At 43.3% G+C, this 27431-nt stretch overlaps 3 protein-coding genes across 11 annotated transcripts in view; 1 reads left to right on the forward strand and 2 right to left on the reverse strand.

The window, feature by feature from the left end:
• ATXN3 (ataxin 3) overlaps positions 1 to 7297 on the reverse strand; it is a 38147-nt gene extending 30850 nt beyond the window's left edge. For 5 of the 7 annotated variants that reach the window (XM_053889721.1, XM_053889717.1, XM_053889716.1 and 2 more), the window contains exons 1-2: positions 7216 to 7297; positions 148 to 312 (exon numbers count right to left, since the gene is read on the reverse strand). In XM_053889721.1, coding sequence (XP_053745696.1) covers positions 148 to 312; positions 7216 to 7239 — 189 coding nt within the window. In that variant the 5' untranslated portion in view covers positions 7240 to 7297. Of the gene's footprint in view, positions 1 to 147; positions 313 to 1801; positions 1895 to 6369; positions 6977 to 7215 lie in introns of those variants that run through there. The other 2 variants (XM_053889720.1, XM_053889719.1) reach the window with 2 other exon arrangements.
• A 6228-nt stretch (positions 7298 to 13525) lies between these two features.
• NDUFB1 (NADH:ubiquinone oxidoreductase subunit B1) lies at positions 13526 to 19905 on the reverse strand. 2 transcript variants are annotated; one of them, XM_053889723.1, is made up of 3 exons: positions 19734 to 19905; positions 14573 to 14717; positions 13526 to 13633 (listed from the first exon to the last, which is right to left on the reverse strand). In XM_053889723.1, exons 1-3 carry the CDS (start codon positions 19888 to 19890, stop codon positions 13597 to 13599), a joined length of 339 nt encoding a protein of 112 aa, XP_053745698.1. In that variant the 5' UTR covers positions 19891 to 19905; the 3' UTR covers positions 13526 to 13596. The 2 variants fall into 2 exon arrangements, with proteins under 2 accessions (XP_053745698.1, XP_019317634.2); XM_019462089.2 differs by having other exon boundaries at positions 19653 to 19780.
• Positions 19906 to 20060: 155 nt separating this feature from the next.
• The window catches only part of CPSF2 (cleavage and polyadenylation specific factor 2), a 32966-nt gene continuing 25595 nt past the window's right edge, over positions 20061 to 27431 (forward strand). The window contains exons 1-2 of one of the 2 annotated variants that reach the window (XM_053889715.1): positions 20061 to 20220; positions 23933 to 23998. The gene's annotated coding sequence lies outside the window, so the exon portion shown is untranslated. The remainder of the gene's footprint in view (positions 20221 to 23932; positions 23999 to 27431) is intronic. The other variant, XM_053889713.1, reaches the window with a different exon arrangement.

The raw sequence follows: 27431 nt of genomic DNA on the forward strand, positions 1-27431 counted from the left end.
AAATAACATCTTGCGCGGTCCCGTTTATGAAGTCAAGAGCATAGTTATAATCGACAAGTCAGATCCCCATAGGAAGAATGCTTCATCCTTTTCTAAAGGGTACCCACATTTTTTCAGAACCTGATTCGGTGAGTTGAAAGTCAGTACCTGTAAAAAAGTGCGATAGTCCTCACTGGTGACTCCTCCTTCTGCCATTCTCATTCTCTCCTCTTCGTCCAGCTGATGGGCAATGGAAGACAGCTCCACAGGGCTAAAATATTCTCCTTGCAATAGGTTATTCAAGCAATGTTGAGCACAAAGTGAGCCTTCTTGCTAATATTTTCAAAAGAAAAAATTCAAATGTGATTTGCTGAACAGATTTGTACGGTATCTTCCTCTCAAGCGGAATTTAATCACTAACGCAGCCAAACCGAGCCTTTTTGGCTTTCAACAGCAATGATTTATGGAAGTACCTGAATTTTCATGTAACACTCGTTTTATAATTTTACCATTAAGGAAACTACCATTATTTAGCTCTACGATCAAAAACTTGAGAATGACTTATATAAACAAACAGCATTCTCTACAAATATGCCAAATTTCACATTTCACTAGAAACTACTCTATAAAAACATTAGCACCTCTCATTTTCAGTACCTAAAATATATCTCTTTGGAGGTTCCATGGAAAATTACTAACACTGAAAGCGAAATTTTAATCCCTAGAACATGTGTGTTCTTTTAACAAGATAATCTACTCGATCAAGAGGCCTGAGTGGCTCAGTCGATTAAGCCTCTGACTTCGGCTCAGGTCATGATCTCACAGCTTGAGTCCGAGCCCCATGTCAGGCTCTGCGCTGACAGCTCAGGGCCTGGAGCCTGCTTCGGATTCTGTGTCTCCCCCTCTCTCTGCCGGCGCCCCGCTCACGCTCTGTCTCTCTCTCCTTCAAAAATAAATAACCATTAAAAAAAATTTTTTTTGAAGATAATCTATCGATCTAAATGCTTATTCAAGGAGTTTCAAATCAATGAACAAAAGTATCTCAAGAATTGATACAGGTAGGAAAGATCCTGCTCGACGTTAATGAAGACCTGTAGCCAACCGAACCAAGGTTCTCTTCGGGGAGCTCTGCACAAAATGTCTACGCAGTAGGTACAACAAGCAAAACTTCCCCAAACCACACCTGGAGCTCGTTTCTGAGCAAGCCAGCAAGGAGGGCTGCATCCAAGGAGGCATCACTGGCTTCGCATCGTTGGGGGGGGTGGAGGGAGTACAACCTCCCATGGGCCCCAGGGTCTTCAGCTGCTGGGCAGCTGGCCCTCACACAGTTGGCACCCCAAATGTAAATCCGAGCTGCCTCGGGCGCCTGGGCGGCTCAGTCGGTTAAGCGTCCGACTTTGGCTCAGGTCATGATCTCACAGTTTGTGAGTTCGAGCCCCGTGTCGGGCTCTGTGCGGACAGCTCAGCACCTGGAGCCTGCTTTGGATTCTGTGTCTCCCTCTGTCTCTGCCCCTCTCCGCTCATGCTCTGTCTGTCTCTCAATAATAAATAAACATTAAAAAAAATTAAAAAAATAAATAAATCCCGGCTGCCTGGCCCTGAGCAGTCTGCTTATCACCCTGCTCCCCACAACAATGTCACTTTCCCATGCTTGCCCTGGAAGAAGGGAAACTCACTGGTGAAGGAGATCCCTTCCTGTGAACACAGACCCCTCTGTGGAATGATGGCAGAAGATGAGAATACTTTCTTCTCCCACTAACCCTGACCCTCTAAGTTCTCCTTTCCTCCACTAAAGTCTATGCCTTAACCCAGCCTGTCTTACCTTGTACGATTTGCTCTGTCACTCAAGAGTGACACAGAACTCTTTGGTGACTCCAAAGAGCAACACCTGGTGAGACACATATTTCTCCTGGTTCTAGGAACAAAATTCAGCTTCAGAAAATGATACAGGGTATATGTATGCAATGGAATAGGAAGGCAGCATTGAGAGAGTCTGAGCGCAAGATAGGGAGGGGGCCAAGATAAGCTTATCTTCATATTTTGGTATAGAAGTATCTTGAAGCTGAAGACAGTATCCCTGAAGTCACAGCCACATAGTGCAAGAGAAAGTGTCTCCACCTCTTTTTCCTTCTACTGTATTCCCACCTCTAGAAAGAAACTTCCTCTGAACAATACAACGTGAACTGAAGGAATACACAGCCATCCTACTTATATTCTACTGAGAAACGGGCAAGACAAACAAGTATTCACAAACAGACAAAAAGATGCTCAACGTCATCAACCATCAGGGAATGATATATTAAAACTGCAGTATGTTACTACTATACGCTCTCCAAAATGGCTAAAATGTTGGAGATTAGAGACATCAAAATACCACTTGTGGACATGTAAGTTAGCACAACCACTCTGGAAAACTATTTGGAGTATCTACTAAAGCTTAACATATACGAACCCTGTGGTCTAGCGATTCCACTCTTAGGTACATAATGCCAACAACAGAAATGTAAACGTACATTCATCCAAACACATATAAAAATGTTCCTAACACTACTACTGGTAATGCCCCACCCTGAACCATCCAGATGCCCATCACAGAATGGGTAAACTGTGCTCTTTTCACAAGGGAAAACTATATGACGATGAGAATGAATCCACTACAACGACCTGCAACAACACAGACGAATCAGCGTTAAAGAAGACAGATTCAAAGAGCAGCCGCTGGATGATGCCATTTATAAAAGCTCAAAACCAGGCCAAACTCATCTATGACGTTAGAATTCAGGACAGTGATCACCCTCACAAGGGTGAAGGTGGGGTGGAGGGACAGTATCTGGAGGAAGGCCTAAGCGGAGCAAATAAATATTCTGTTACCTGATCTAAGAATTATTTACACATGTGTTCACTTTGTGAGACCTCACTGAGCTGTATTTTATGGTGTGTGTAGCCTTAACGTGTGTTTGTTACAGTTAAAAAAGTTCAAATAACAACCACAACAACTCTGCTAAGATACAGGTATTTCACATATCGAGAGCTTCCTTTTTTTACGTTTATTTATGTACTTAACTTTTTAAAAGTTTATTTATTTTGAGAGAGAGAGAGAGAAAGGCCACACACGCATGAGTCGGGGAGGAGCAGAGAGAGAGAGAGAGAGAGAGAGAGAATGAATCCCAAGTAGGCTCTGCACTGTCAGTACAGAGCCTGATGTGGGGCTCAAACTCATGAACTGTGAGATCATGACCTGAGCTGAAACTAAGAGTTGGTCCCTTAAATGACTGAGCCACCCGAGCACCCCATGTTTATTTATTTTTGAGAGAGAGAGAGAGAGAGCTCATGCAAGCAGGAGAGGGGCAGAGAGGAGACAGAGGTTCCAAAGGGGGCTCCATGCTACCAGCACAGAGACAGTCTGATGTGGGGCTAGAACTTACCAACCGTCAGATCATGACCTGAGCTGAAGTCAGACGCTTAACCGACTGAGCCACCCAGGAGCCCCAAGAACTTCCTACTATGGTCACCAGACACCGGATTTTCTGGGAACAGTCCTAATGCAAATTTTCTGTCTGGCTGTCAGGTTACATGCCTCAGTTTGGTGCTCTCAAACTGTGGTCGTCACATTTAATACATATATTGAAATAGTGAAGCCAACTATTTAATAAAAAATTCTCTCTCTAAAAAACTCGCTTTGGGGTGACTGGGTAGCTCAGTCAATTGGGCAGCTGACTCTTGGTTTTGGCTTGGGTTGTGGGATTGAGTCCCACGCTTGGAAAACTCTCTCTCCCTCTGCCTCGATTCTCTGCTCGATCTCTGTAAAATAATTTAAAAACCTAGCTTTGAAGTACAAAAAAATAAGCACTTGATATCAAACTTTGTCTAAGTAAAACTGTACTGTCACAGGAAATAGCAAGTTCTGTACTTCTAATATGATTTAATAGAAGAAAAGAACAAATTGTTCAGTCCAAATTTAAAATCACTTTTTAAACAAGGTGAATCAAATTCTACATGAACCAAAAAAAAAAAAGAAAAAAAAATTGTACAAGGGCCCCACCTAATATTATGCATTCCCAGCCCATCAATTTATCCCCACCCACGTCTTCCTCATGGAGCTTTAACCAAAGTTGGATAGAAGTTTATATGTGCTATGGTCAAAGTTCAGTAGCATTGAAATGCCATGATTTTAGGCCCAGACTTCTTGTATTGGGATCAGAGGATGAACAATCTGTATGTTCAGCTTTACCGAGGTTATTTTATAAAACCACAGAGGGTTTTATAAAATACACTTACACAGAGGGTAAGTGTAACCAAATCATTCTCTCACCGTCCTTAAAGTCTTCGGGACCAACCTGCAACGAGTTCAAATTCCCACAGACACTCCTGATTACAACGGAAACCAGGCATAAACCTTCAGGTGCACTCAGGATCAGCCTAAAGTGCCACACAATCAACCTATGAGTACTTCTTCATCTCATGTCAGTGACGCTAAGCTCTCACCCCCTACGGCGAGGTCCAGCAAACACAAGTATCTGAGTAACAACAATGGCCGGCACTTCCATAGTACATGTGCCAGGAAGCATTCCGAGTGTTTATAACTGAGGTAGACACTTCATTATCCTCACACCACAGAGGAGGAAACTGGAGCACAGAGAGATAATGAGTAACTTGCTCAGGATCGTATGGATTGTAAATAGCAGAGCCGGGATTCAAACTCAGGCAGAAGTGAAGTCTGTGCTATTATTACTTCCTCGAGCCACTCATTTGGAATTGGGTTGTCCCTAGACCTCCACTATCCTAAAGACAGCTAGAAACCAACAATCACAAAAAGGCCAAATGAATAGCATCAAGTCAAAGCTCAGCATCTTCTGGCATTTTCATTAATTTTAAACACAATCCAAACAAGTGTGGCTACACTCTCAATTTACATTAAAAGTACCAATTTGGATGGCACTGTGCCCACACCAAGAGCAGTTAGCAATAGAAATGGTAACAGAAATGACAGAAAGCAGACATCAGAACTAAAACAAACACCAAAACACCGGGCAGTTAGTGGCCATTTAGTACAAGGGTTTGTTAGGGCTTGGCAAACTCTAGCCAATAGGCCAAATACAACCTGCTCCGGTGGCTAAGAGTGGTTTTTATGACTTCAGATGGTTGGGTAACACACCCACACACAAACAAGAACATGTGAGAGGCAGTATGTGACCTGCAAAGCCTAAAATATTTACAGAAAAATGGTTTCTTTTAGATAACTACCACCATACACATCTCAGATCAAGAAACTCTCTTAATTCACTTAAATATTTATTGAGCAACTATGTGCTAGGCACCATCTTAGGCACTGGGGATATACCACAGAACAACTGTTAAGTTTACATCCTAACTTAACAAAGGGCACTCAAGGTGGCGCCACTGTGAAAATGGGGAAACCAACATTCCCAGAGGAAGTAGTTGCAAGGCAGGCATCTCTATATACACAGCTTCCTTACGGCCAACGCTGGTGCTCTGACAAAGGTCATATGTATGCGGCAGACGGGGAAAGGAGGGTGCTGAAAAACGGCATATTAAGCTCAAACATTCCCAGAATGGACTGTGTATGAGATTCACGACGGGCCCTGTGGTTATAGGTATTTTCCATACTCTTGAAATATGCCTAAAACACTTCAAAAGCCCTCATCTGTTAAGTACATATAAGTTGATAAGGATAAATGTATTCCGTAAGTACCTTTAAGCCTACACAGATGTTGATAATCGAGAGTGACTTCTTTCAGGAAAAGCAGACTTTTATGAGGCTGGCACCCAGGTACTAAACCACCCAGGTTTAGTAGTTACCTTCACTGAAATTCACTATCCCAACACTGCCAATGGCTGTCAATCAATATCTGTAAAAATACGTAACTCTCAAGAGGTGGTGTGGAAAAAGTTTAAAGTCTTCCATTTGAAACATCTGGTCCTATACCAAAGCTTTTGAAAATTAGGAATAAAAATATGTATATGGAGGGTTCTCTTCATTCAATCTCCTTAGCCAGGCAACTAAATTTCTCTTGTCCAAGATTCATCAATCACATCAATCAAGTCAAAAGATTAGTGGTAACTATAGGAGTCCTTCCTCCCCCCCCCCAACATAAAAACTGGTCTACTCCAGTGCCAAAACGTTCTAAAATGTTTTCTATAAAGAAAAGCATTCCATTGAACAACTTGTTTAGATCCATCCTGTCTCTTTTGTCTTTGATGGCTTTGTGTGAATGGATAAATGATCGTTTACAAGTATTTAACAAAACCAAACCCTGCTGCTCCTACTAAACAAAAGCCTCCCCGACAATCCTTTCCAAACACGAAACTATTATGAAACAATGTATCTATCATGTGCCAAAGTTGTCCTGAGCAAGGTTTCACTCACACCCAAATAGCTTGTTTCTCCACATGCCACCAATCGTATCTTCAAGTGCGTGGTCGTTAAAGAGTAAAAGCAAAACAGGCTAGGTGAACGACAACAAAATTATTCCAGTCTAGTCCTGATAACTAATAAGGAAGCTGGCCTCCTGATCCGGAAAGATGCAACTACCAAAAGAAACGAAACCTACACATCCCGTAACAAAAACTCCTGTGACGACTTCCCTGTTCAGGGGCGCTCAGGATTTCCTACCTCACTTCCCCAAGTGTCAGGCCCTACGTGGGACGAGCCAAGGTCCCCGCCCTAGGGAGGCTCAGGGACCCGGTGCAGGAGGACAAGAACACAACCCCGGAGATCTAAGTGTATGGGAGGTTCCAATATAGAACAGAGGAGCCCAGAGGAGGAAAAGTTAATTCTGCCAGAAGTGGGACTGAGGGAGTGGGGTGGAGTTGGGGAGGGTCGAGGGAAGGGTCCAAGAGGTGACTAACTAGAACCTAGAGAGACTGGGGGAGAAGGGAATGGAGAGTGAAGACCACGGAAAGTGGAAGGGAAGCGCGGAAGCTAACCCATTCGGTGCCACCGCACTCCCGTGCCCCCGTGGTGTCCCCGGCCCTGCCCTCACTCCCTCCCAGCTGCCCGGGCGTCCCGAGCCCCGGACACCTCGGGCACCGGCCTCTTTGGCAGAGGGTGCGGTGGGGGCGTCGGTGAAGCTGCCCTCCCTACGAAGTTCCCCCGCCCGGCGAGGCTGGGATGGGGGCGATCGGGCCCCCGCCAGCTCTGCGGGAGGAGGTTGTACCGCGCCCTACCGCAGCCACGGCACAACAGACAGCTCCCCACCGAACGCGGACACTCACTTTCTCGTGGAAGATGGACTCCATGTTTATTTGTCTGGAGCCAACGGCCCCCGCGCCGAACCACCCCCCTCCAGCCCCGCCCCTCGGCCCCACCCCTCCGCCCACCCTGCCCCGCCCCGCCTCGAGCCACCCCTGCCCACGTGCCTCGCACAGACCAATCATCTCCGAGGAAGTGAGTCACGTGGAGCGAAGAGCTAGTGAACGCCGGGGCGGTAAATGCGAGGGCACGTGACATGTGTAGCGCGTCCTGCGATCTCCCTTTATCTGGCCAGCTTGGGGCGGGTGGGGGTGTTGCAGCGCCACCTAGGGTCTGGAGGATCTCCGCTTCCCACCCATTGCTATGGATTTTTAGGCTATTAGGGGTCTGGACAAGGAACACCTGGGTTCTATGTTCTTTTATGTTTTCCACTTTGTATTTTATGCTTATCATATTTGCATTTAATTATTTAATATCTTTCTCCTCCTCCCCCACTGAAAGCCGGATTAAGAAAAAGACATCATTGCATCCCCCAACACCTAGCACTTGTGTAAAAATGTAGTTAATACTTATACAGAGCTTACTGTAAGGTAGGCATTATTCTTCTTAAACTACTTTGCATATATTAACGAATTTAATACAACCTTTGATGTAGGTGTTGTTATGATCCCTATTTTACCTATGAGGACACTGATGCACAGGGAGATTAAGAAAAGAAGGGTGAACAAAGTCAACTGGTAAGTTGCTGCGCTGGGGTCCAAATCCATACACCTTGTTATTAGTGTCTGTGTTCTGGCCCTGAAGAGGAAGCATGAGTTGGAGGAACTGAAAAATCCAGTAAAATGGGGGGAAGGTATTTGAGGAAACTGAAGGAGTAGGGAAGAAGCAGATTTTGCACCTTGAAATTAAGAAAGGTATGCTTTAAAAAAATTTTTTTAATGTTTATTTATTTTTGAGAGAGAGAGAGTGGGCGAGGGGCAGAGAGAGGGGGACAGAGGATCTGAAGCCGACTCCGTACTGACAACAGAGAACCCAATGTGGGCCACCCAGGTGCTCCCAGGAAGGTATGCCTTTTAAAGGCAGTTAGGGAGTTATATACAGTTTTTAAAGGAGAAGAGACATGCTCAGATTTGCATTTTATAAAGATCACTAGCTACAGAAAAGAGCTGACGCTGTCGAGGGAGTCTTAGGAGAGCTGATGGTGTTTGGACTAGAGTATTGACCTGCAGTCGAGAGGAGACCGTTTTGAGAGATAATGAGGAATCGTGGAGACTCAACAGAACTTGGTGACCGTGGGAAGTGAGGGACATAGAAACATTAGGTATGATGTCTGGGTTTCTGCCCTAGGCAGCCACTGTGGCAGGAGCAGGAGGAAGGGCAAGGTTTGGGAAAGAGAAGATAGAGGTTACCTCTTAGAGATGTTGAATTTGACAAACCTATGATCCATGAGAAAAGTAATGGGTGGGCACATAGATAGATGATGGATAGATAGATAGATAGAGGCACCTGGGTGGCTCCGTTGGTTGAGCTCAGGTCATGATCTTGTTGGAGCCCCACTTTGGGCTTGCTGATGTTAGCCTGTAAGTGCAGAACCTGCTTTGGATCCTCTGTCCCCTCTCTCTGCTCCTCCCCCGCTTGCACTCTTCCAATAAATAAATATTTTTTAAAAGATAGATAGTCTGGAGTTCAGGGGTTTGGTTTTGCTATAGAGCAGGGAGTTATTCACAGGAGTGAATAAAATCATCTAGAAGAAAAGGAAGAGCTTGAGAAGAGGATCTAAAGCAGAATCTTGAGGGTAGAGAAGGAGTAGTGGAAGAGAAGGGAGGAAAAAGCAGGGGAGTGTAAAGTTATCAAAGCCCTGAGAAGGGAACGTTTCAAGGAGCAGTCGGTATCAGTTGCTGCCAAGAGGTCCAGCAACATCAGGACTTAGCAAGATTCCACTAAATTGTATTGCTATGGAGACTATTGTTGACTTTGGTGAGTGCAGGTTCAGAGGAACACAAGGGGCAGCAGGAGGTAAGGAAATGGAGAGTCCAGTGAGGACCGGGTGCTCTGGGATAGGATTTAGTTACCATTTATCAGATGATGCTGTGTGCACAGTCCACAATCCCATATTGGGGAAACAGTCCATGCATGTTCTTAAGGAACTGTGGACTGACTGGGGAAACAAATCATGATCTCACGAAGTGAAAAAATATGCAAACCACTTTTTTTCCTGATTTTTTTAAAAGAAAGTTTGTGTCTATGTACAGAAATATGTGTTTACTTTTTTGCTTATATACATTACAAATCTCTGGAAGACTATATAGGAGACCCAGAGGTTACCTACATGTTTGAGATGGGAAGGGAACTAGGCAAATAGGCAGGGGTGGGAGGGAGACTTTTCACAGTATACAATTTTATTCTTGATTTTTGAACTATATTGTATTATTCAGAAAAAAAATGTGATTATATTCATTTTATATGGCTACCGCAGCAAATCATCACAAACTTGGTGGCTAAAAACAGAAATATATTCTCTCGTTGTTCTTGAGGCCAGATGTCTGAAACAAAGGTGTCAGCAGGCCCATGCTCCAAAGCCACAGGGAGAAATCCTTCCTTCTTCCAGCTTCTAAAGGCTCCTAGCATTATTAATTAGTTGGCTTGCGGTTGCAGAATTCCAACCTTGGCTTTGGTCTTTACATGGCCATCTTCCTTCTGTGTGTCTCTGTCCTCTCATAAGATACCAATGATTGGATTTAGGTCTTACCTTAATTCACGCTGCGATCTTTAACTAATTTCATTGGCAAAGAACCTACTTCCAAACAAGGTCTTTGGTTCTGGGTGGACTTGAGTTTTGGAAGGACATGCTTTAACTCTCTCTAGTGAGTAACTGCTTACTAGGATGAACAATATGCTGAAGGACTCATTGTTTCGTTCCCTCTTAAATCCTCCCGGCAATATTCAGTGATGTTGAATTAATACTAATCATTTCATTAGGGCTTCCCCACCTGTTGAGCATATGATTAATAGGGAACATTGTAAAGTGAAAAGACTGATGCCTGGGAGTCAGAATGAAAGTTCTGGTTTTGGCTTTGCCATTGAAACAGTGTATGATCTGCATATTAAATGTGTTGCATTTCCTATTATTATAATTCCACTTGTTATTCAGCACATCCTAAACTTTTAACTTTGTAAGATAACTCATATCATCCTTCAAAACTCAATGACTATACCCTATAGAAAATGTTCCCTGCTTTCCACTGAATTTAGAAGTCCCTCTCCCCCTTCTGAGCTCCTGTATGTGCCTCTATCATACATAGTCACTTTTACACAGTATCATAATAGTTGGTTTAACCATACATCTTCCCCAACATCCTATAAATGTCATGATGGCAGGGCCCATGTCTTATGACCATTTGGTAGTTGATGTCTTTCAAATGAATTAATGAAGCCAAGTGTCTGGGAATGATTCGTGATTCCCTAACTCTTCCCCCTCACTCCTTGCATTGGTCAGTCCTCAAATGTTGTGTATTCACTGTCTCCCCTCTTTCTTCATTGCTGCTGGTAGTTCAAGCCCTCTTGGTCTGTTGTGTAGCCAGCCTGGTTTGAGGATTTCTGAATTGGTCTTCTAATTCCAGTCTCAATATGTAAGATTCATAGTACTGTCAATGATCTCTCAAACATGCAAATCTCATCAGTTTTTCTTCCTTTTAACAAATGGAATACTACTATGTGTCAGGCACTGGGACCGTAACCATGAAACAAACAGTCCCATCTTCATGGAGCTTATATTGGGAGGGATCTTTAAATACTAATTACACAAATCTTACTCTAAAATCCTTCAGTGGCTTCCCACTGCTGGCTTAAAAAGCACTTAGTGACCTGGACCAACTACCTGTCCAGCTCTATCTCCCAGAATTCCCCCTGCTCATCACACTAGCTGCTTCCCTTGATTTCCAGAGTCTTCTAACGAAGTCCTTTGTGCCACTATACCTTGCACGTGCCTATAGGAATGCACTCATTACACCATACTGGACCTATTACTTTATATGCTACTGAACTATTAGCTTTTGAGGGGCAGAGGAGTCTTAGTCTTTGTATCAAGGGTTGGTACAGAGCAGTGAATAAATGCATGAATTCTTTTTGACTGATTGGCACAGGAAAGTATTACGATAATTCAGTGGGAGAGAGAAGTTACTGAGCTAATCAGGAGAGTTGCTGGTGAGACAGCAGACCAAACAGACCCACTACTAGTAGACTTCTTATGCCACCTCGGGCCACTCAGATTTTCTCTAATCTACTTCATTGGAGTTTTATGTCAACAAGTGAGATTGCACAGATATTTCTATCTTCTTGAACACCGTATATTCTAAGTTTAATCTGGTGTTCATTTTGTTGTTACTGAAGACCAAATAGCTTAACGGAATTTTAACCATTTCACATTTTAAAATGGAAGGTGTGTCAGATTCAGTGTCCAGAGTCCTGACAAGAATCATTGATAATTAGGGAGTATCATTTCATTGTAATATTACTTCTTCTAAATCCAGTATTATCTAAAACAAAATGTTTTCTGAGAAGAGGTAGTTGAATACAACAGATGACATATATACATCCATGGAACCATCCGAAGCAAAGTTTCCTCAAAGTTTCCTTGTGCCCCCTTGTAATTCATATTATTTTTTTTTCATGTTTATTTATTTTTTGAGAGAGATGGAGAGAGCAGGGCAAGGGCAGAGAGAGAGGAGACAGAGAATCCCAAGCAGGCTTCATATCATCAGCACAGAGCCCGACACACAGGGCTTGAACTCACGAATTGTGAGATCATGACCTGAGCCAAAACCGAGTCAGACACTCAATGGACCGAGCCACTCAGGTGCTGCCCCTCCCTGGTCATTCTTACCTCTAACCCTTTTCTGGACTTTGCGCCTCCAGGCAACCAGTGATCTGCTTTGTTACTACAGTTTACAGTTTCTAACATTTCATATAAGTGGAACCGTAAAGCGTATGCTTTTTGTCTGGCTTCTTTCATCCTGGATAATTAATTTGAAATTCATTAATGTTGAAGCATTAGATCATTCCTTTTTAAAAATTATTTATTTATTTATTAATGTTTATTTACCTTAGAGCATGAGTGGAGGAGGGAGTGGGGCAGAGGCAGAGAGGGAGACACAGAATCCGAAGCAGGCTCCAGGGTCTGAGCTGTCAGCACAGAGCCCAACATGGGGCTTGAACTCATGAGCCGTGAGTTCAGGACCTGAGCCGAAGTCAGTGGCCCAACCAACTTAAGCCACCCGGGCACTCTAGATCATTCCTTTAATGCCAAGTAGTATTCCATTGTATGGGTTTAACACAGTGTACGGACTTGACTGACATTTGGGTTATCTTTAATATTGGACTATGCATATTTATGGAAGTCTTTGTGTGAAAGGAGGCTCTCCTTTATGGAGGAGTATCTCAGAGCGGAATGGCTGGGGCATATGGTAGGTGTTATTCCCATTTGAAACCACTAAACTGGATTTCCAAAGTGCTACAACTGCAAACTCCAGGTTACGCTCCTGCCAGCAGTGTGTGAGGTCCAGTTCCTCGCCAACACTGGTAAATACATCAATCTTTTAACTTGACCATTCGAATAGGTGTGTCGCGGTACCATTGTGGCTTAAACTTGCATTTCCCTAATGACTGCTGATGTTGGGAGTCTTTTCATGTACTTTATTTGCCATCCTCTTATCTTTTTTGGTAAAGTGTCTATTAAAATCTTTTGCTCATTTAAAAAAATTGGGCTGGGAGTGTCTGGCTGGCTCAGTTAGTGGGGCGTGCAACTCTTGATCTGGGGGTCGTTGAGTTTGAGCTTCACACTGGGTGTAGAGATTACTTAAAAAAATAAGTGAATTGTTTTAAAAAACTGGGTTGTCTTATTATTAAGGTAGAAGGGTTCTTTACATATTCTAGATAATAAGTTGTTGTACATTACGTTTCTCCCAATTTATGGCTGCATTTTCATTTTTGGAACAGTATTTTTTGAAGAGCAAAAGTTTTTAAAACTAGTTCATGCTTTAGGTGTTGTATTTAAGAAGTCTTTGCCAAACTCAAGGTCACCAAAATTTTCAGCTAGTGTCATCCTTCTAAAGCACATAATTTGAAAACACTTTTCTGAAAACTACCTGAGGAAAAAATTGCTATATAATTTAATAGTGCTATGGTCTAAAATGGGGAAAAGAAAACGAAATGCTGATTGTAAATTTAACATCAATGTGCATAATCAAGTGCTCAATAATTATTTTTAAGCTATGGGTGCCTATCACTTGAAATGTGGAAGACTACTCCAACATAAAAAGACTCACACTTTAAATGAAACAATGAATGTGTTTTTATTTCTCTCCCAATTTTTAAAATGTGAACATTCTGTATTTCAGTCACAGCCTTTACTTCCAGGTGACTTCTTCATTGGGTCTCAATTCCCTGTGTGGAAATTAGAAAGGAAGGAAAGGAAAAGGTATAAATTAAACTTTCATGGGGGAGAAAAAGAAGAGCATGAGTTCAATATTTTATATTCTATTAAATTGACCCATTAAGGTTTTTATATAGACTCAACAGAGCCATTCTGTTCTCTCATGATTTTAAATTTTTACCAGCCCTTCAATTTCATTTTTCTAGATTTAGGAACCGTAATTTCTTAGTCTGTATGAAAGCTTTTATCCTCTGTTCACTTGAGGTTTTCTAAACCCTTTCTAATTCATGTGTGTGATCGTTCTTGAAATCCCTAACCATAGACCTCCTCTACATAGGGACTGTGAATGCTGCTCAAGCCTCTGGTCCCCGGAGCTTCTTCCCACCTAGGTGACACCCAGTGGCAGGCACCCTGCCTTGCTAACTACCTCTCTGCTGCCAAAAAAGCCATCTCCAGACACAACGGGACCAGGCAGCGATCAGCTGCCTTCTGATCACTTGGCCACCGTGTCTAGAGCTCTCCAGCAGTGTGGCTGCAAACATAGCACCGAGCCACTATTGGTATCACATATTTCAGCTACATTCTGGTTTATGTAAAATGCTGTCTGATAATGTGTGTGAAAGCCACATTAAAGTAGGCTTTGGTGAGCTAGTTTAAAACTTCGTTTCTATATTACAAATGTACCCTGAATGCCAAAAAAAAAAAAAAAAAAAAAAAAAATTCAAACATCGGAAATACCCTGTTCATAAACTGAAGACCTGTTATTCGAAAGGTAACCACTCAGTTTTATCCAAAGATTAAACGACAAATAATACTACAAAATGATAGCACTTGAATATAAGTTCTTGGGGGAAAATTTACCCTTTCTGCTTATTTTTGGCACACATGGTATTAAAGAGTATTACCAAAAGCTGGCCAATTGTTGGTTTAAAACAAACGTACAAACTAACCTTTTAAACAACAAACTCTTGTTCCGGAAGGCAGTTAGCTTTTCATCGCTCTTTTTGTCTAGATAACATCCAAGGACAAATCCCACAGGCACAAGTATATGTACCCAGTGGTCACGAACAATCTGAATTACGTTCATCATGAATGCTAAAAAAAAAAAAAAACAAACACAAAAACAACAACAAAAAAGAAGAATGAGCAGAAATATAACTGCCTTTGAAATATCTTGAAAAATTGCATTTTGGGGCACATGGGTGGCTCAGCCGGTTAAGCTTCTGACTCCATTTCAGCTCAGGTCATGATCTCACTGTTGGTGTGGTCGAGCCCCACTTTGGGCTCTGTGCGGACAGCTCAGGGCCTGCTTGCATCCTCTCTCTCTGCCCCTCTCCCACTCGTGCACACACCCTCTGTCTCTCTCCCAAAATAAATACATTAAAAAAAATTTTTTAATTACATCTGAAACAGAGAGCTAATCCCAAATTTAGTAAATGTTAAAAGCATAATAAGCCTCTTCAAATTTGCTCAGCATCAGAATGCAGTATACAACTTAAAATCTACTCGACGATTATATAGGTGACAATGGTTAATAGAAAAATTGCATTGCACTATGCGGTGCCTGGGTGGCTCAGTCGGTTAAACGTCCGACTTCGGCTCAGGTCATAATCTCACAGTTCATGAATTCAAGTCCTGAGTTGGGGTCTGTGGGGACAGCTCAGAGCCTGGAACCTGCTTCGGATTCTCTGTCTCCCTCTCTCTCTCTACCCCTTGCCCGCTCACACTCTGTCTCTCTCTCTCAAAAATAAATAAACTTAAAAAAAAAAAAAGTTTAAAAATTGCATTGCACTAAAATCAACTTATTAACTTTTTTTCTAGTTCCACTAGTGATCTGATATGGTACAGTGCAGAGAAATGGAGTATAAAAAATTCCACCTGCAAAAGCTGAGTATTTGCATCCTCCTACTGTTAACTTAAAACTTTTACACATGTGTAAAATCTTTTTAAGACCAAAAAAAAACCTTTTAGGACCTCTTACAATACTAAAATACAATTATACTATTATGCCAAAACCCAAATTCTTTAGATAAAGCTATAAATATTGAAGACTAATTTTTGACTTAGCAGTAATTGTGACTCGGATAAACCCCATTAGCTATGATACCGCTACAGCACAAAGCTGAAACTAATTTTTGAAAGTAAATGAAGATATGAGAGAAATTAAAAAAAATAACCACATTCGACAATGTCATGCTAGGGGCGCCTGGGTGGCTCAGCTGGCTGTGTGTCCAACTGCGGCTTGGATCACGATCTTGCCGTTCCTAAATTCGAGCCCTGCATCGGGCTCTATGCTGACAGCTCAGAGCCTGGAGCCTGCTTTGGATTCTGTCTCCCTCTGTCTCTGCCGCTCCCCCACTCTCTCTAAAATGAATAAACGTTAAAAAAATGTCATGGTAGATCTCAATATCAATCAGTGATTTTATAAAAGATATGGGCAGGAGGGAATTTACTTTCAGAGAACGACTACTAGGTACCGGAGCCATCATATAGTCTTATATGTAACATGAAATAACTATTATTATCCTAATTTTACAGATTAGAAAACACCTTAACCTAAAATTGAGTACAGAGCTGGAATTCAAACTCAGGTTTGCTCCAAAGCTCTGTATTCTATTAGATCACAATGCCTCTCTTCCTGAATTGATATTCCTGATCTCTTCCTGAATTCATGGGACTTAAGGGATTTTAAGTTCTAAGAGTTCCTAAAAGGTAGAAGAGGAAGAATAGAACTAGAAGCTACCAAATGGAAAATAAATTTGCATTAATTCCATAAAAACATAGTTGCATTGTCAGTTTTCTGTAAAAATGTGTACCTAAAGATGAACTCAAAATACATCTGCCTATATATGAATCTAAAATGAATAAATAATATACAATGGCTGAGAAGGCACAGGACAATACCCTAGTAAGAGAACACGTTACTGCCAATAAAAGTGCTTAGCACGAAACTGCTAGGATTAGGTAGACCGGATCCTGCTTCTCCTCCTACGATACCATTTCTCATACTTACACATTCTATTACTATATTTCTCAAACTTAATCACTATCTAAAGGCACTGGGCTAGAAAATGGCCATGAAGTGAAAAGCTGCACAATTACTATATACTCTATTTAACAAGGTGTAATATTACATATAGCATGTTCCAGTCTGAATATCACCAATCTGGAAAATTATGAAAAGTAAATGAGGTATTTAAAATATATAACTTATAGTTCCGGCATTAAAGTTTTAGTCTATTGTCTACAGCTGTTATTCTCAAACTTGCCTGCACATCAAAAGCACCTGGGGAGCCCTGGGGCTCCTGGGTGGTTCAGTCGGTTAAGTGTCCGACTTTGGTTCCAACCATGATCTCATGGTTTTTGGGTTCGAGCCCTGCGTCGGGGTCTGTGCTGACAGCTCGGAGCCTGGAGCCTGCTTCGGATTCTGTGTCTCCCTCTCTCTCTCTCTGCCTCTCCCCAGCTCGTGCTCTCTCAAAAATAAACAAATATTAAAAAAAAAAATTAAAAAGCACCTGGCAGTCTTTATCAAAAATAGAGACTCCTTGGTCCTCCCTCTGGGTGGGGTTGGAAAAACCTGTAACTCAAAGAATTGATTTAGTTAGCTAATTTGATGCAAATAGTTCTTGGGTAACCTCATCTTTTCTAGAAGATGGTGGCTCTCTTAGCATTGTGCCTTAAGTAACATTATTTGCATTTAGATACAAAGCACTTTTTGTGAATCTGAGCAAGTGCCCACCAAATTATAGCCCCTTGTTTTATAAACTTGAGCCAGTCAAATATGGGAATAATACATGCCTTAATCAAACAATGTAACTTTGAAAGCAGGAAAATGCAGAATACTAGACAAGATAGGCCTCTGTAGAAATCAAGCTCTCATGTATTGTCACCTGTTGCTACAGATTCCTCAGATTTCTTAATAGGGGTCAAGCCTAACAGCACAGCAGAGTCAGATAGTGTTTGCATTTAATTTTTTTTTTTAATGTTTATTTTATTTTTGAGACAGAGAGAGACAGAGCATGAGTGGGGGGGGGGGGGGGGAATACAGAGGGAGACACAGCATCTGAAGCAGGCTCCAGGCTCTGAGCTGTCAGCACAGAGCCCAACGTGAGGCTCGAACTCGTCAACCGCGAGATCATGACCTGCGTTGAAGTCAGACACTCAACCCACTGAGCCACCCAGGCACCCCGAGATAGTGTTTGCATTTTAAAAAATGCCTGGTGACTCAGTCCGAGACTGTTTTAAATAAGCCCATGGCCACCCGTGGGCTATAAGCCATTATTGTTGGCATTCTTCCAACAGGGCAAGTAGGTATTTTGTCTGGCTCTACTCTGAGATTCTGAGAAGATTCTGAGACAAGCCTCTGAGGCCCTGGCTCCATATAGGCTCTCACATATATTCCACAGGTGAAGACTGGTCGATGGAAGGATTCTGTATGTTCAAAATACAGAACTGGGTCCAGCCACCATGATTCTATTGCTAGGAAGTAAATGACAAATCTTAGTCCCACAAGCATTTCATATTACACTTGTATCATCTATCTAATGGACTTTGGGAGCAGTGGCACTGAACATAATTTGTCCCCTGTATTTCACTGTGAGTGGATGACCAGGGAGGACAAAGATTTATGGACCTAAGAGTGAGCTAGAATGATTCCCGGAAGAATGGCTAGAAGGTGGAGTATAGACAGGCTCTGGTCATGGGCCTAAGACCACAGAGGGCTTTCAGTGATGGACAAACAGCAGTGAGGTCCTGGGACAGACTCCAATGAAACAAGCCTAGGTTTGGATGAAGAGTGACATCCACATGGGTGACCAAGAGAAGACTGCACTTAGTACTGTCTTCTTTCCACGGAAGACTCATGAAAAATTCTGCTTTTACTTTAGAACTGGGACTTGCTATGGTATTCCTAAGAAAAACGAATTGTTTTTTCTCTTACAGACTCAAGGAATCATTAACTTATCACCTGTCCTCTGTTACCAATATTCCAAATTTTTTGCCCTACCTCTAGAAAGAGCAGACTCATATAGCACTGTCAGGTACGGTTCTTACTGCTTTTCACCATCACTAACCTCATGTAATCTTCACAACACTATGCGTGTCTGCACTAATGTCCCCGACGTAGGAGGCACATTTTTTTCACGAGGAAATCCAGGGACAATCAACTTGCATAATGTGACAAATGCAGTTAAGTGGTAGAGCTGGGATTAATACTCAGGCAGGGTGGCTCCTTGGTTCAAGCTACTTGTGCTTTATTGTCCGTTAAGGTAACTCTAGAGGTAAACATTTAGACCGACCTCACTCAGGATTATCTTATTTTTCTTAACATTACTTTTTCTTCAACCCAATTTTTCTCGCGTAACTTCTAAAAAGAAAACTGAATCTGGTATGCATTTTTGTAAGCCAATTTACGTTGTAAAAACATAAATGAATAGATATTTCAAAAATTAAATCCTAATCTCTAACAGGTCCCCACAGCACTTTAGATCGACATTTTTTTGAACCATATATATGATCGATGAAAAGCAGTGCGGGATGCGTGGAGAAACTGAACTGCTTGAGATCTGGAAACGTCTTAATGACATATCCACCCTGGAAACCAAGCACAAATGCAGTATTACATTTTTAAAGTGATATATGTGTGTGTGTGTGTGTGTGTGTGTGTGTACGCGCGCGCAATGGCCGGCTCAAGAAGGTTTGCGATTTGGAAGAGAACGAGGTTTCCAATCTAGAGCAACGAGGAGACAGAACGCTGAAACCTGGACGAATATGTGATGCTGGCAGAGAAGCAGCGGCTTCCCTCCTTGAGCCTGGAGTGCGACCCCGGCCTGTAACCTCTGCGACCCGGCCAAGGGCGGTCACCGGGTTATCCCTTAAAGACGTTTTCCAATAATGACAGCCTCCCACCACCCTTTCCAAAAGCCGCCAGGCGCAAAACGGGAGCCCAGCCGTCCCCGGGAAGAAACCCCCATTTCTCTTCCCCGTCTCCACCGCTCGCAAGCCCCGGGCCACCCCCCCGCCTACACGTACCGCCGCCGAGGGCTTTCCTAGAGGTGGACCCTCCCTGCCTACACAACGGGGCGCCTCGGCGCTCCTGGACCCGGGACCCACCTGCGGCCTTGGTGCCAAAAAGGACCCCACGACCCAGGGCAAAGGCGAGCCCAGCCACCGGCGCCGGCGGAAGCTGCGGCCTTGGGACCTGCCATTCGCCACGCCCGCTCGAAGAGAGGGGTGGCGGTGGGAAACCAAACCCCTTCTTCCTTTTCATGTTTGACTCTTCTCGTATTTATTTTAGCTTTTCACACATTATAAATTTTCTAAAACTACACTTCGGTGCAAGATGACGGGACTTGTTGGGGTAAAGCGCCATCTCCTTCCCACAGCTTCGTCTCTACCCCTCGAAGATGGTATCGCCCTGGGCCTTCCCCGCCTCAACGGCTCGCCTCCAGTTTCAAAATGGCGGCCGCCATCGGGGGGCCTTCTGCTGGCTGATCGTCACGGGTGCTGCTGAGCGAGCATCAGCTTTTCTCGCTCTTGAACCTGGATTCGACTAGGGGTTGGGAAGGGCAGTGGACGGCGTTGGGGGAGGACTGACGAGGCAAGTGAGGGCGGAGGAAAGGAGTGAGCCCTTTGGTGGGGGAGGGGGCGCCCTCGGCCCTCAGGGGAGACCCTGGCTGCAACTCCGGCCGGGTCTCTGCTGGGGACGTGCTCCTGGGGTTTCGGTTGCGACTGTCCTGGCCGGACCTGGCAGAAGTGCTCAGCGAGGGAAAGAGAAGTGATTTCTCCGGGGGTCTAGAGCTCCCGGTCTTTGTGGCAGTCCGTACGGTTCACTCCTATGTGCTCCCCCCCCCCCTTTTTTTTTTTTTTTTTGCTGTTTTCCTCTGCCCTGTTTCTCGGCGTTGGAGGAGTTAATCTGACGCCAGCTTTGGCCTCGTGGTTACCGTGTTCTTGGACTCCTCGCTGGGGGTCTTCCCGTGGCCTCGGGTTCAAAGGCCACGAGACTGCTAAGCACTGGGCACGAAGTAGGCGTCCTTTTTAGTTAATCGACTCCGGAGACCTTTTAAGATGTTAACCACGCTTTATTAAAATTGTCTTGGCCTTCCGCGCCTCGCGCCCCCCAGCCTCCCCACCCTCCCAGCCCTCGCTTTGCCCTCGAGCGCTTCCACCGTCACTGTTTTACTAGCTCTTAAGTAAACTGGAGGTCACACCAGCCTTAACACTGGCAAGTGTGGCCTCCTGCCACCTGCCGAACCTGAGTTATCAATTACCCATCCCCAATTTTTTTATTTTGCAACCCTTGTGATTTTTTTTTTTTTTTTTTTTTTTTTTTTTTTTTTTTAAGAAGCCGCTTCTCTTTCTGAACTAACCAGGAAGAGGCTTTTTTGTACCACGTGAGTTCAAAGGCCAACCCAGATTCCTTCGTTTTCCCTTGGATTTTGTGTAGTTCCTTTTGGTTGTCATCAACATGCAAGGTCGTTATTGAGAGAGCAAGGAACTGTAATTGGTAATTGGGATGAATGAGTCCGTCAGACTCAAGGAAGCAATTTATGACCTGGTTAGGGTACTGTGGTTAGGTTAGGATTTGAGTGCTGTGCTTGATACTGGCGATACAAAGATGATCAGTTTTGCTCTTCGCCTATACATTCAACGTCCATTCAACAAACATTCTTAGTGCTGTTTGTGCTAAATGAAAATAAACCGCCCGAGGCCACCAAAAAGGCTTCACAAAGGAATAACTATTTGAGCTGGGTCATGAAGGGTCACAAGGAATTTACTAGGCTCGGGAGGAGATCATTCCTGGCTGCAGAGATTTGAGAAGTTTTGGCGCGCTGAGGGAGAGTGGGAAGATAAATGTGCCGGAACATGCAGTGCAAGGGTGGTTGGCGAAGGAAGAGCGAGATTGAGAGCCACTTGTGAAGGACCTTGATTTCCAGCTAAGGAGTTCAGGCTTTATCCTGTAGTTAGAGGGGAGCCAGTGCACATACTTTGCACAAGGAAAGGGCGTGAGTGTGTGTGTGTGTGTGTGTGTATACACACACACACAGGGTGGTCTCTGACAGCTGTACAGAGAATCAATTTGGAATAGGAAAACTAGATAAGAGGAAATTGCAGTCATTCAGGTAAGGTAATGTGTGCCTCAATTGAAGTAGGATAGTAATGCGTGTGAAAGAAACAATTTTTTTAAAAGTTTATTTATTTTGAGAGAGGGAGAGAGCTCGTGGGGGGCGGGGGCAGAGGGAGATAGAATCCCAAGTAGGCTCCATGCTATTTACTCAGAGCCCAATATGGGGCTTGATCTCACTAATTGTGAGATGGTGACCTGACCCGAAATCAAGAGTTGGACGCTTCACCGACTGAGCCACCTAGGTGCCTGGAGAGACCTTTCTGAATAGGATTCAACTGGTGGCAGCAATTTGGTGGAGGGAGGGTGACTCCAGAGGTTTTGGGCCAAGGGACTAAATGGTTGGTGATACCATTAAAGTCAAGCCTAAGATGGGGCGCCTGGGTGGCTAGGTCGGTTAAGCCTCCAACTTCAGCTTAGGTCATGATCTCGCAGTTGGTGAGTTTGAGTCCTGCATCAGGCTCTGTGCCGACGGCTCAGAGCCTGGAGTCTGCTTCAGATTCTCTGTCTCCCTCTTTCTGCCCCTCCCCTGCTTGTGTGCTTTCTGTCTCTCTCTCAAAAATAAATAAACATTTAAAAAAAAAAAAAAAAACAAGCCTAAGACATGTACATCAGAATAGAATGGTGCCAGTCTGCACCTTAAGGAGTGGCAGAGCACAGTGCTCTACAGACGAAAGCATGGGTTTTAGAGTCTAGACCTAGTGCTGTTACTGCAGCCGTGAGCTACATGTGGCTGTTGAGCACTTGAAATTGTGGTTAGATTGATTTGAAATATGCTGTAAATATAAAATACTGAATTTCAAAGACTTGGTAAGAAAAACGATGTAGAATATCTCAATTTATTAATAATGATTACCTGCTGAAATGATAATATTTTGAATATATTGGGTTAAATAAAATACATTAAAAGTAATTTCACCCAAAACTTTTCAACGTGGCTGTGAATAAAATTTTTAATTACATTAATGGCTTGCATTATATTTTTGTTGGGCAGAGCCGATGCAGTCTAGACTAATGATAGAGGAATTTGTAAGGAGGTGGGATTTGAACTGGGTCTTGACACAGTGGTGAGCTGGCACCCTCCACTGCCGGTTAAAGCATTCAGGTTTTTGTTTTTTCAAGCAGTAAGAAGCCTTCCAAGATTTCTGAGCAAAGGATCATTAACCTGGCAGTAATGTTTAGGTTGAGATGAAAGGGAGGAAAGGCTGGAGGCAGAGAAACAGAGAAACCCAAATGTAAGGTAATGAGGTCCTGCTTTAAGGTACTGGTGGTAGGAATGGAAAGGGAATAATACATTTGAAAGCATTTTGAGGCTAAGAAAAATAATCAGGAGTTGGTAACAGACTGTTCAAAAAAAGTAAAGGAAGGAATCAAACATGTAGAATTTCAAGCCTTGGTTACTTAGATAAGAACTAATGAATTCATGTCATATAGTTACAAAGTACATTTGAGACCAAAGGCATTTAGTCTCAAAATAGAACCAGCAAAGTCTAAAGGAGGAAGTAGTTTGCTAAATACTCTTCCTTTTCATCTCCTTGCTCTCTGTATCTTACCTAATCAATCATCCATACCAGCTGATTTTCCTAAAATACAGAATTTCCTGTATTATGTCATCTTATTTGATAATGGATCTTAAAATGTTTCTCTGTTGCCTGAAGAACTAGATCCAGAGTCCAAGGCCTTTATCTGGCCCTTTTCTGTTCATTAGAATTTTTCTTTCATTTTTTTGCTTATATGAAAGTGTGCCCAGCTGCTTTTTCCACTAACACTCTATACATTTTTTGTGCCTTTGGTCATGTTATTCCCCTGTTTGAAATACCTTTTCTTTTTGTCTCTCGGGTCCTGCCCATCCTTAACGAGTAATTTAAGATCTCACCTCTTTTATGATTCTCATTAACATAAGCTAATGTCAGTTTTTAAAATCTTATTTCCTAAACTGCATATTTAGCCCCTGATTGTGACCGATTTGGTACAATATTTTTGACTGTTATTATCTCTGTTTGTTTTATGTAAGCTTCAGCTTCCAAAAATTAGGACAGGTTTTCTTTTTAAAAACAGGATCATTTCTTATGCTACTTGCTGCTGCTCATGTGTTCACCTTAGGGCATGACATAGAAGGTAAACACCATAATTAAAAACAGAAGTAAATCTGTTATACCACATTTAGCAGACTCTCTTTATTTTTTAGATTTATGAAGAACTCTTCCCGTGAATTCATGGTGTTTCATCCTATATACGACTGAGATATCAGTAAGTGATGAATGTCTCTAGTAAAGATATAGCCACATTATAAGCAATTGAATTAAAAATACCTTTTCACCTGTTGAAACCTGGGTCTATCTGCAAAAAGCTTTCACATGAACTCATTCACTTCTGTCTGCAAGCTACTTTATTTCCACTTTGTAATCTAAATAAAGTGGAAGTGAAGGTGGATTTAAGTAGAAAAAGAGTTTCTCTTAGGCCACTAATATACTTGTGGTACAGGAAGCTTTTTGGCAGGGAGAACTTTTTTATTTCCTTTCCAAAATTGTATTTATAAATGTTTTTCATCAAATGGAGAATAAATGTCTTTGTACTTCTCATGCCTTACAAATAGGAATATGCTAAGTCCACATATTTTTAATTTTAACTTATTTGTTTCATCAGTTCTTTATGGAACAACCACTATGTGTTTAAGACGTGTGCTAATAATATATAGTAAGGACACAAAAAAGGATCGAGCCTCAAAGAGCTCTCCCAAGCAAGGGGAAATGCATAAGAATAGGTAACTGTTGATGGTGTAGCCAGTTCACTAAGCTCATTTAACACTAGCCATACTTCATTCATTTAAGCTTTTGTTGACCCCTCCCCCCCCCCATGTGTTAGGCACTGTGGACACATTGGAGGATAACTGTGACCAGAACTGACCAGGTCTGTTTTTTCATGGAATTCATAGTCTAGTGTGGGGATGAGGAGGAAAGACAGGGATGGGCAAAGCAAGGAAATAAGTAACTAGCAGGCATAGAGAGCAGTAAGCATTTTGAGGGAAGTAGAGTGATGTCACAGGGTATAACTGAGTTGGGGAAGGACTTTCGGGTTGTTAAAAAACCATCTCAGAATAAATTTGAGACTGGGAAAACGTACAAACTAGTTAGAGGTCTTAGTGACAGTGGAGACAGAAGGGAAGTTTGAGAAATAGAATGGAGGTAAAAATGCAGCACTTAGTGATAGACCGGATGTGGGATACAAAGTAAAGGAAGGACTCAAGGATGAGGCCATCAGAGGTCAGGTGATATTTATGGCTGTGGAACTGGTGAGATTACCTGGAAAAAAAAAAGTCCTGCTGAAGCACACTGCCACATTTGAGGTGGAAGAAAATAAATAGCAAAGGAGATTGGGGAGTGGCCAGTGAGATACAAGGAAAACCAGGATGGAGGTGACACAGAAGCAGAGGGAGGAGAGCATTTCAGGGAGGCTGGAGCACTTACTTTTATCGAATGCTGCTACAGTTTCTGTCAGTGGAAGCCCGAGAAATGCCATTGGCTTAAATTGCGTAGAGGTTTGCCAGTGACCTTGATGAACACACTAGTAGTGGGCTGGTAGACAAAGATGCCAGGTTTGGTAGTCTGAATGGGAGGCAAGAAAGTGGAGACACATGTGGACAAATCCTCTGAGAACTTTTGCGATGAAAGGGGAACGTAGAAATGATGGACGACTTGCGGGGATAGTAGGATTAAGAGAGGGCTCTTTTAAATCAGGAAATTCTAGAGGATCTGTATGTGCTAATAGGAGTGGCACATCAGTGATACATGGTTTGATGTGGGGAAGAGAGGGCATGGCTGAAGAAGTTCGGTCCTCTAGAAGGTAAACGAGAATGGCAGCCAGACTACTCATAGGGAGCAGGGCTATTGAGTTCATGTAATGGGAGACACAACAGTGTACGTGCAGATACATTAATAGATTTGGTATTGGAAAAGGAATTCTTGTCTGATGACTTCTATTTTCTGATTGAAGAATGAAGTGAGATTATGAACTGATAGTAGGGCGGAGGGGGCAGTGCATGATGCTAGAGCAGAGAAGAGGCGATGTCAAGTAGCAGTCTCAGAGGTGGTCAGCCAGCGAAGAAAACTCAGGTTAGTGGGTAGTGCTTAGTGCCTCCTCGGGACCTTTGACCATGAATTGAAAGAGCAGGTCGCACAGTTGCGGGATTGACTCCCATCCCCTCCCCTCCCCCCCGGCAACATACAGTTCCTGGAATAGGCAGAGCAAATGATTGGAGTCAGTCGGGGTTGGGGTTTTGCCGCGTTGGTACCAAGAAGGACTAGAGCAACAAGACACGTGATGGTATTTGCAAGATACTCATGATGGGTCGTGGATTGATGGTAAGGATGTGAATGGAGACTGGAGGGGGTGAAACCATGGTTGGTGGATGATGAGGGATTCGGTGAGGCCGAAGGATTTCTGCAGTGGGATTGCTGAGTGAGCGAAGCAGTAGTGAGAGAGTGAGATGCTGGAAGGTCAGATTTTGGAAATGGTGCAGCTCACGGGTGAAGAGGTCTAGGGCATACCTGTAGTGGTGGGTGGCTGACGGGAAACAGGGTTATGGGAGTGGAGAAAGGCAGGCACCAGAGTCAGTAGTGAAGTTACTAAGAAGACCAAGTCAGGAATGAAAGTCGTCCGTGAATGAGGTCAGGTTAACGGATGTCAGCAGCGAGGAGGAGAGAGGGAAGGCTCATAGCCCGCTGGGAGGCGTGAGGCTCTGTGGGACTGGAGTATTTGAAGGAGGAAGGAGGAGACCTGGTTTGAGCTGCAGCGAGGAGCAAGGAACGCATACTTCCTGCTTTCGAGGCACAGGGGGTGCAAGAGGAAGAAGAAAACCGTGTGAGGTTTTCTGGCAGGAGAACCAGTTTCTGTGAAGATTACCAGGTGAAGAGGACCTTCAGAGAAGAGGTGCGGTTACAGATGAGTGTGAGCGGCATCGTCCCAGAGAACGTACTGGAAGGACCCGGGAGGGATAGAAAGTAGGGGATTGGATCCGACAGGCAGATGTGCACGTCGGTGATCATGGATAACCCAGGAGTCTTGGATCTTTGGCTGAGACTGACGAGAGGAAAGATGACATGAGGTGGGATTAGCCTCCTGACAGCCTGTCATGAAAGGTGACAGTCAGTTTACCTTAGTGTGTTGATAGGACCTTGGGCAGCTGGTAAGAGGCCATCAGGTATGCGTGACCTCTCCTAACTTGCACAGTTGGCCAGGGAAGACTAATGTAGTGTGAGGAGCTAAGGTCTGAAATGTTGCTGTGGAGCTGTACTCTGCTAATCGGTGTTTCTGTCACATGTGTTTAATAGCACGCAGTTCTAGGTCTGAAATCCCAATAGATGTGTTCATGTTACACCTTGAAATTCATACGGTAGGCATCTCGACGTAAATTCCATCGAATATATGTTGTGCACTTACTGTGTGTCAGGTTCTCTCAGGAATTGCAAGCTTAAGATTCTACATCTGTCTTTTGTAGTTGCTTACTTTCCAGTGCAAGTGTTCTTAACATTAAACTCCCTAAAAAGGATTTCTTTGAGTATGTGTGCCTTGTTTGTTCCCTGACGACTGAGGGGAGAAGAAAGTGCAAAACTTTTATCAGATCCTCAAGCATGCCTGTTTATTTAAGGACCACTGGTCTAATAGGAGAGAAAGACATGGAAACTAAT

This window comes from Panthera pardus, unplaced genomic scaffold (genome assembly GCF_024362965.1).
Source record: "Panthera pardus isolate Hobbes unplaced genomic scaffold, ASM2436296v1 HiC_scaffold_24, whole genome shotgun sequence".
Classification (NCBI taxonomy): domain Eukaryota; kingdom Metazoa; phylum Chordata; class Mammalia; order Carnivora; family Felidae; genus Panthera; species Panthera pardus.